Source organism: Charadrius vociferus, unplaced genomic scaffold (assembly GCF_000708025.1).
Source record: "Charadrius vociferus isolate BGI_N301 unplaced genomic scaffold, ASM70802v2 scaffold608, whole genome shotgun sequence".
In the NCBI taxonomy this organism is placed as follows: domain Eukaryota; kingdom Metazoa; phylum Chordata; class Aves; order Charadriiformes; family Charadriidae; genus Charadrius; species Charadrius vociferus.
Window position 1 is genome coordinate 534746 of NW_009649605.1, and position 9907 is coordinate 544652.

At 51.4% G+C, this 9907-nt stretch overlaps 1 protein-coding gene across 1 annotated transcript; it reads right to left on the bottom strand.

Moving 5' to 3' along the window:
• Positions 1-3916: 3916 nt before the first annotated feature.
• On the bottom strand, positions 3917-9907 carry LOC104291268 (solute carrier family 22 member 13-like). Its single transcript, XM_009890478.1, has 10 exons — positions 9536-9907; positions 8357-8460; positions 7850-8004; positions 7115-7283; positions 6657-6777; positions 5944-6038; positions 5412-5626; positions 4818-4926; positions 4473-4662; positions 3917-4012 (listed from the first exon to the last, which is right to left on the bottom strand). The coding sequence occupies exons 1-10, from the start codon at positions 9905-9907 to the stop codon at positions 3917-3919; spliced, it is 1626 nt and encodes a 541-aa protein (XP_009888780.1).

Sequence of the window (9907 nt, forward strand, 5' to 3'; positions counted from 1 at the left end):
AAACATCATCACTCAAACTCACCGAGGGGAACTGCTCTGGAGTGGGCCTGACCACCAGCAGAGCAGCACATCTCAGCACACAGGGGGTTTTCCTGAGGTAAGGAAATGCCGGAGCAGTGGAGAGACACGCCAGGAGCTGGCAGCTGCCATGGGAGACACTGAAGAGGCATGGGCCTTTCCAGAGCAGCCATGACCACCTCATCATAGAATCATAGAATGGCTTAGGTTGGAAGGGACCTTAAAGACCATCGAGTTCCAACCCGCCTGCCATGGGCAGGGACACCTCCCACTAGAGCAGGTTGCTCAAAGCACCGTCCAACCTGGCCTTGAACACCTCCCGGGATGGAGTTTTCACAACTTCTCTGGACAGCCTGTTCCAGTGCCTCACCACCCTCAGAGTGAAAAATTTCTTTCTCTTATCTAATCTAAATCTCCCTTCTTCCAGTTTGAAATCATTACCCTTGTCAATAAGACCCCCTGGGAAACTGCCCTCAGGGGCAAGGGGGCAGAACTGAGCTGGCAGATCTTTAAGGATACTTTCCTTAGAGTGAAAGAGTTCTCAATCCCCAGGTGTAAGAAATCAGGAAAGGCAGGCAAGAGACTGGCATGGCTGAGTCAAGACCTGCTGGTCAAACTAAAGAGCAAGAAACACACGCACAGGCAGTGGAAGCAGGGAACAGGTATCCTGGGAAGAGTATAGGGACATTGCCCAGTTGTGTAGGGATGGGGTCAGGAAGGCCAAGGCACAGCTGGACCTGAACTTGGCAAGGGACACAGAGAATAATAAGAAGGGCTTCTACAGGTATTTCAGCTAGAAAAGTGTGATGGTTTGAGAAACCCACAACAATTTATTGTCATTTAGACAATCATTCTATCACCCAGTGATGTCTCTCCACCCAGGAAGGGGAATCGGGAAAAATCAAGGAAACATGGAGGGTTGAACTATAAACAGATTTAAATGCATAAGACTAGATAATTAACATTAATAACACTAAAGAACCAATATTGATCCCAATACCAATACAAAATATACAAAGACTGTACTCAGCCCATTCTATCCTTAGGAAGCTGTGCACTCCCAGCAGCGGGCAGCAAATGTGGGACACTGCAAGTGCTACAGCTTTGGGAGGAAAGGAAGGCCTCAGAGGTCCAGCACCAGGTCAAGAAGTCCTCTGGATTGGTGCCATCAAGGGAGAGAGAGCACTTCACAGCAAACTTTCTAATTTATATTGAATGTGACATTGATGGTATGAAATAATCCTGTTGGCCAGCCTGGGTCAAGTCCTCAGGTCTCGCTCCTTCTCATCCCTGCACCTGGCAAGCTTGAAAACACTGAGACCTTGAAACCCACACACCATAGCTGGCTATAAAGTAAATATTTTTACAAATTCAGATGAGAGTCTTCTAAAATGGAGTCTTCCAAAATGGAGTCTTCCCAAGTATTAAAAGAGAAATTAGTCTGCATTGCTCAACCCAGGACAAAAAACAAGGTCAAAGAAAGTGTACTTTCCCTGATGAGCCAGACTGTCAAACTGGTAACAACAGATGAGGAGAAGGCTGATGTACTCAACAACATTTTTGTCTCTGTCGTCACTGTCAATGTGTCTCCCCACAGCTCTCAAGTGGATGGACCACAAGGCAGGCACTGGGGGAGAAAAATCCCTCCCACTGTAAGAGAAGATCGGGTTCGTGACCACCTGAGGAATCTGAACATACAGAAGTCTATGGGACCTGACGAGATGCCTCCCAGAGTCCTGAGGGAATTGGCTGATGTAGTTGCCAAACCACTCTCCACAACATTTGAAAAGTCCTGGCAGTCAGGTGAAGTCCCTAGTGACTGGAAAAAAGGAAACATTGCACCCATCTTTAAAAAGGGTAGAAAGGAGGACCATGGGAACTGCCAACCTGCCAGCCTCACCTCTGTGCCTGGGAAGGTCATGGAACAGATCCTCCTAGAAGCTGTGCTAAGGCACATGGAGGACAGGGAGGTGACTCGAGACAGCCAGCATGGCTTCACCAAGGGCAAGTTCTGCCTGACCAATCTAGTGGCCTTCTATGATGGAGTGGTTGCTTCAGTGGACAAGGGAAGAGCTATGGATCTCATCTATCTGGACATCTGTAAGACCTTTGACACAGTCTCCCACAACATCCTTCTCTCTAAATTGGAAAGATATGGATGTGATGGGTGTCCTGTTCAGCGGATGAGGAATTAGTTGGATGATCACATCCAGAGGGTAGTGGTCAATGGCTCAATGTCCAGATGGAGATTGGTGACAAGTGGTGTCCCCCAGGAGTCTATGATTCTGTGATTCTGTGATTAAACTATTCAGGTGCTCTTCAGCCAAAAGTGCACCACCCAGTGGTCTTCAAACTAATCACGTGCAGTGGACTAGAGAAGAGCAGATGAAATGGATCTTTGGCTTTCTGGAGGCATGAATGAGACAGAAGCAGAAGTACATCAGATGTGCCTGGACACCTTTATTTATGAAGTGAGCTGGAACAGAGCGTTTCAGAGCAGATTTCCTGAAAGGAGCCGTGGTTCACTCAATAACTGTGCATTTTGCTCCAAGTTCTTCCCTCAGCCTTTACCTTTCGGTGCCTTATTTTCCATAAAAGCCTGAAGGAGGCAGCCTCTCACCTTTGCCAAAGAAAGAGTGCCCTCGGGCAAAGGACCGAGCTCCTCTGTACTTGTGGCCACTGAACAGGAGCACCACAGCAAATCCCTTGAAAAGCAGTGCCAGAGAGAAGATGGCACCACAGGCAGCCCCTCCTGATGGGGCATTGTCATATATCACTGATTTTATCCAAAGCTCTGTCTTCACCAAACTGCATATCCATGAGATACCTTGGAAAACATGCAGGCAGGACAAAAGGGAGAAGAAATAATGTCTCCTTTAAAAATTTCTTAACACTACCAGAAAATAGCTTTTGAGCTGTACGCAGTCTAAGCTGGAACACCATCACTGTAGAACTTCTGGAAGAAGAAAGCCATCTTGAGGGACAGGAGATAAGAGGAGGGCAAGTGCAAGAAAAGAGCATAGAGATTTTTCATAGTATAAGACAAAAGTGGTCATAAATGATTTAAAGACAGAGATGCAATAGAATAGAACATAGTAGAATAGACCAAATAGTTCCCAGAAAGATGTCCACTTTCTTCTAAGCGACCAACTGCCACAACATCTCTCAGTTTCCTGGAACAGACAAATTAATGTGGTCCTACGCCACAGCCCGACAGCACAATCTTCTGTGCACACAGCATCATGACATGCTTTCATCCAAAGCCACCAGCACTCAGGCGAAAATTCTGCTGCCTTTTAGACATCTCTGCTCACTGCCTGCTGCTTCTTCCATCACATCTTTTTTTTTTTTCTCAGCTGAGTGCCTCAAATTTAAAAAAAAAAAAACAATAAAAAGGAGTGTTTTTAAGAGAGGGTGAGAAGACCGTGCTAGACAGTCAAGGGAAATCACTCCTTATTGCAAGTGTGAGATTGTTTTCAGTGTTGCATCTGCTCTGGCTTTCTCTTTAGTGAGCACAGCACTCCTTTGCAAGTCTGTTCAACGCTCTAGCAGGTGTCTTACTTAAAGTTTACAGTCTCACGTTCCTGGAGATGGGACAGAAAAAAAGGAAGAGAAAAATGTTGCATCCATCCTAGTTTCTGATTTCTTGCTTTGTTTCCTTAAATGAAAAGCATCAGGTTTTCTCCATCGAGGGCACTGTTGAACACCAGAGAGAGCATGCAGTGCCTGAGGACAAGCTATAGAGGGAGATACAGGAAGGCAAAAAAAAGAAAAGGAAAGACAAGAAGTGGCAATGACGGCTTGAGAAGTGGTGGTGTCCTGCCAATGGAGACCCTGCCTGTCCTCAGTGCTAGCACAGCACTAGGCCACCTTTGATTACAGCTGCTTGCAGGCTCAGCTAGAAGTAAGTGGTCTTTGTGTAGTCTTTGTCTTGGCCACCATCTTTTCCTTTCACGTGTCCATTTTCAGGGCTGCTGTTGGCATTTTCACAGACCTGATGAAAGGGAAAGTAAAATAAGACCTGTTACAAGCTGGCAGCAGCCTCTCCAAGCCATGCAGCCTCCAGCAACCTGACTTCCCATTCACCACTCGCTCTTTGGGCCCTCATGGACACCCTTCTCCCAGCAGGGCAACAAAAATGTCAGGGTGCAATTCTACCTAATCCCATGGGCAATGGGGTGCTGGGAGCTACATGAGGCCAAAAGAGGACATGGCTACGAGGCACCGGCCCTTCCCTGGGGAGCTCAGGGTGAGGCAAGCAAAGCACCAGCCGTTCCTAGAGTTGTTCCATCCCATGGACAGGAATGAAGGGACGATCACCGTGGGCAGGGTTATGGGGCCTCCTTACTTCCCTCCACAGTTGGGAAGCCCCACTCCTTGCCTTCCCACCACTGTAAGCCCTCAAAGACACCCCCAGCCCATGCAATGCCGATGGCCTCCCGCGGCGCCGGCACCCAATGTCCCTTCCTGAGGGGCAGCACAGGAACAGCAGGCAGCAGGAAGCAGAGCAGCCCCACCACCACAGGGGCACTCCCGAAGATGGCCATGGGGATGGCCCGGTGGTACTGGCTCAGGAGGCGGATCAGTGGGGCCATGATCCCTGCCACCCGCGCCGACATCGAGCACAGCCCCACGCCAGTCTGCCTGGGGGAGTGAGGGGCAGTGGGAGGTGCAGGCAGGGCTCAGCATCCCCTGGGCCACTGTGGGACTGAGTGTGGCCATGGGCACCACAAGGGTCTTGCCCCACCACTGCCACCAGCCATGGTGGAGGGAAGCCCCGATGTGTGGGGAGATCTCACCTGATGACGGTGGGGAAGAGCTCTGCGGAGTAGACATAGGAGGTGGAGAAGGAGGCCGAGGCAGTAAATTTGCCAACGGTGGCCAGGATGGTGGTCACCACAGGCTGGTCTGAGGGGAGAAGAAGAGACCACCACTGTGGGATGAGTGAGGGACCAGCACCACTGGGGGATGGAGGCTGGGGATGCATGGCAACAACTGTTTCTCCTGCAGAGAGCCATCACCTCTGAACAGTGCCTGAATATGGACCAAGGAGCAGCTCTGGCCTGGGGACCCCTTTCAGTGTGCTTTGCATCCATCAGCTCACCTCCCCATGTATTAATTTTCCCAGAGGACAACTCTGCTAATAAGTGGCCTACAGGCTCAGCTCTACCCTCTCCTATTGCAATCAGCAAGCAAAAGATTTCTGATCAGAATGGTCCTTGGGGAGTTAACCAAGTCCTTTGTGGCCTTGGTACCAGGGTCAGCTCAAGCCCTGAGAGATGTGAGCCAGTCTGGTTGGGAGGACAGGACCTACACCAGCAAAAAAAAGAGATGGGGCTCTGTGCCTCTCTGTCCCAGAGGTTGTCCTCTCAGGATGGGAAGAAGTTGTTCACCTTCAGGGATGACAGTGATGATCAGACACACCAGGCCACTCAGCAGCAGGAGAACAGCTTGGGTTTTCTTCCTCCCAAACCACTGAAGCATGAAGATACAACCAACACGGGCTGGGATTTCCACTGCTCCAAACGCAAGCTGTGTCAGGTAGATGTCCAGACCAAAATTTGTCACGTTCAGACTCAGCCCGTAGTAGACAAGGCTGTTCACAAACCTGAAAGCCGGGCAGGGGGGCACTGAGCATATCTGTTTGTCATGAGCAAACACAATATTGATCTCCAGTGACAATATTTTGACCAAGCCATGTCAATTCCAAGCGGACATAAAACCAAATGAATCCCACAGGACTGCCAAAGCTGGGATGGCTCTAACCTTTCCCACAAACCACATAGCATCTTGAATAGCCAGAAAGAGAAACACCCATCCATAACACCCAAAACCCACAAGGTGAATTTACAGTTATGACTAACCATCAATCTCTTCTTTTCATCACCTAGAAGTTTGGAAAGAGGGGACCAGGGGATGTCTTACCAGGCACACGACATGATTAAAGTCACCTTCCGGAGGTGCTTCTTACGAAAGAGGTCCAGAGTACTTCCAGACTGGGTCTGGTTCTCAGGCTTCAACTTCAAAATGCAGAAAGCCAAACAGTCAAACCATGGCATAGGAAATCCTTGGCTATTTCTCTTCCCATCTGTGGTCAAAGGAAAGCCTTGGCAGGACAGGCTTGTGACCCCAAACTGCTCTGGGAGGGAGGGCAGCCCAGTGGGGCTGGGCTCCTGAATCTGCTCTGGGTGTCCACCGCACTAGTTTGGTGACCAAGAGGTTCCTCGGGATGAACATTTCCCCAGTGTAGGGACTTTGAGGTGGGCAAGGAGGTAACCCGCCTTCAGGCAGTTATGCATGGAAAACCACAAGCTAAACAGAGACCTTGTGCTCCTCCTCATCACTCCTGAAATCCTCACAGAAGAAAAGCCAGAGAAGCATTTGAGTCCTTTCCCTATCCCAAGGTGGACTCCAGAAAGCTCCAGGCTGAGCCTCAGCAGAACCTGTGCCTCTTCCCTGACCCCATCCCTGTACAACGCAGCTGAAGCTGGAGTCACCCACAGTCCACCCCCAAATCATCCCCAGCGGGCATGGAAAGATGTTTATCGTACGACCTCAGCTCCAGTGGCTGCTGCAAACCTAAGTGCCGAGGAGAATCTCTGAAGACAAGAAGAAGTTCTGCATGCCGTTACAGGTACCTGCTCAAGGAGTGCTGGTGGAATGGTGCGCTTGTTGATGGACGCTGCCTTCTGAAGGACCTTCTTAGCTTCTTCTATTCTGCCTTTTGTCACCAGCCACCGAGCTGATTCTGGTAGCACCCTGCCGAGGAGAAGAAATCAGGAGATGCTGTTGTGACCTGCTGAGTTTCCCCACAGCCCACCTCCCTCCAACCATGTCCAGCATCATATGTCTAAATACCTCCTCAGGTCAGGTTTCCAGGCCTACATTTAGTCCCCAGAGGCTGCATTTGAAGATGTGAAGCAAAGCCTCTGCTTCTTTCAGGGGTCCAGTGCCCCAGGAAGATGTGCTCACCTCTGCAGAAGTCCTTCCCGCATCTGCACTCCAATGGGAAAGACGCGGTCTGCTCCTGAGCTGCCGCCTCCTCACTGCCACCCCTCACACCCACTGCAAGGAGCTCTGCCCATGTCCCACTTACTGAATGGAGAAGAAAAAGGCAAATATAGGAGCAGATCCCGTTATCTGCAGCAGCCTCCAGTTGCGAATGCCATAACTCAAGCCAGCCAAAAGCATCTGTCCGATGGCAAAACAGCAGTGAGAAATCAGCACTGCCTTTGGTCGCGAGGAGACACCAATCCATTCTGTAGCTGAAAAGGAGAATTAAGGTTCAGAGTCATCCATGCGAATGATTTCCTCTGATACAAACAGAGTGTTTCCCCTGGAGAAGAGCTCTCATGAGGTCAGGTGAGGAGACCGGCAGTCAGAGCTGTGGCATCGGTCACAGTTGCAGGTCACCAGTGTTCCATGAGATGAATCACCTCTCCTTATTTTCAGGGTGTTCTGGTCCTCTGCAAGAGGACATGAAGCTCAGGTACATTACCGGTCTCCTGTCGGCATCGACAGAGCCCCTCACTGGGGCAGAGCTGGGGCCCAAATCAGTCATATCCCAGAACACTCCCCGCACTGACCTCCTGAGCTGGGAGGCTGTCCCCTTGCCCTCCTCTGCGCACTGTCATGGGACAGATGCTCCCTGTGGCTCTCGCTCAGCGCTGGGGAGATGCCAAAGTGCCAAAGGGCAGTGCAGAACAAGACCTGTCCTCACCTCAGTATTTTTCAAGTCATACATGATGACTTTTTAGTTCTTTGCAGAACTTTCTTATTACATCTTGAGAGGCCACATCTGTCTACCTCAGGGCATGGACATCCTACTCACCTAAGGCCAGTATCGTCATGGTGATCCCTGACACTGAAGCCCCCACGACACACCTGAAAGCCATGTACACATAGAAATGGGGCACCAAGGCAATTCCTACACCAAACAAGCCCTGGAGGAAGACGGAGATCAGAATGACTGGCCGGCGGCCGATCCTGGGGAGGAAGAAGGAAGGCACAGTCAGTATCTGGAGAGACCCGGTGGAGATGGAGAAGAGCCCAGTGGGTTACACAGTGATTGTATCGCCCTATCCTGAGGGTGATAAGGCTGAGACTACACTCTGGGTTGACATGTGAAGCACCCTGCACACATGCTGTGCCCTTCTCCCATCCACCCACTGTGAGGCCATGTCCTCACGGGACATGAGGACTTTGGTCAGGGTCCCTATCAGTGAGGAGCGGTGATAAAATGCAGAGGGTGCAGTGCCCAGCCAGGCTGGGAGCAGCGCGCCGCTCTGCACACCACCAGCTTTGCACAGCCCCTGGACGGGTGGTTGTGTCTCCTCACCTGTCACTGAGTGGCCCAAAGATCATGGATCCTAGGAACAGCCCCAGCATGTAGATGGACTGGGAGATGTCGTTCAGCTCCTTCCTGTCACATACCAGGTCAAACTGGAGGAAGGAAACACAGATGCTTTTTTTCTCAACAGGCTCCAGATGCTTTCTGATCCCAGTTCCAAGGATGTGAGTCTCCATGGTATGCACATGGCACACAAGTCAGAGGTGGGACAAGCCCGGGGGGCACTCAGTGGTGCCCCTCTCCCAAGCACTGGGACCTGCAGGACTCCTCCCGCAGCCCAGGCACCCCCAGGAGAGCCTCCTGGTTGGGAAGTCTTGCTTAAAGTGGGACTTGGGACAGAAGTTCCAGCCCGTTGCTTCTCCTAGACTGCCTGCTCTCCCAAAGGAAAAAGGATGAGTGCAACACAGATTCCCGGGCCAAGCAGTTTCTGTTAAAGGGATGTTCTGCAGCTGCGAGTGTCCAGAGGGCATCTGTACAAAGAGTCACACAGGGAAAATCAGGTATAGGAAATACAGAGAGGTCAGAAAGCACTGAAAAAAGTTTAGCATCACTCACTGCAGCATTTCTGGTGTTACCAAAGCCCCTGGTGACACTCAGATCTGTGGTTTTGCAAGGTCTCCTCTCCTCATCAAACCTGCTACCTCCACACAGAGCGAGGCGGAACTCAATCTGTTTGTGACAATCCTGAGCTGGAGACTCCACGCTGAGACCCCGATACAGACACCCCACAGCCGCTCACCCCGACAGCTCCCCAGTGTGTGTGGGACCAGAAACAAGCTCTGAGCCCTGCCTCCTTCCCCTGGCCAGCATGTCCGAAGCACAAAGCGGGGCACAGGGACAAGTTTGAAGGTTGCCCTCAGTCTGCAGAGGGCCAGCTGGGGCAAGTAGACCCAAAAGGTCCCACCAGGAGTGATTAGTCTCTCCACTGGCTTTGCCTGTGGCCCCATGGAAATCCATATTGCAGCCTGCCTGCAGTCAACCTCTCTAGAACGCCCCCCGGGGACCGGGTGGTGGAGCCAAGGTCCCCAAAATACACCTGATGTAAGTCTCAGCACAGCCCATTTGCACGATGGCTGGCAACAGCTTCAACAGCACCGCAGGACAGGGCAGCCATTTGAGTGTCCCTTCCCTTCCACATCCCTGGCACGTCAAAAGGCGATTACAGACCTCGGTCAGCAGGGACGGCGGTTGTGCTGAGGGGTACACCCAGCCACTGCTGCATTTCTCCGTGGCGTTCAGGCCATGCGCCATGATGGAGTCGAGGTCCCAGTCCACCGGCGAGTACATGGAGCACTGCTCGTACACCCCATCCGCGTCCCGGGGCAGGGTGAGGTTCAGCTGCTCTTCCTCCGTCAGGTTGGGGCCCGTGGCACGGATCCAGCTGGTGTCGCAGTGATGTGGCACGTGTGGAACCATAAAAAGTTGGCAAAACTGGTGGAAAGCCACACTGAGGCAGGGAAACAAGGTGAGCAGCACCAGCCATTTCTGAAACGGCCCAAAATCATCGACCGCTTTCAAAATTTCCCCAACGCCTGACAT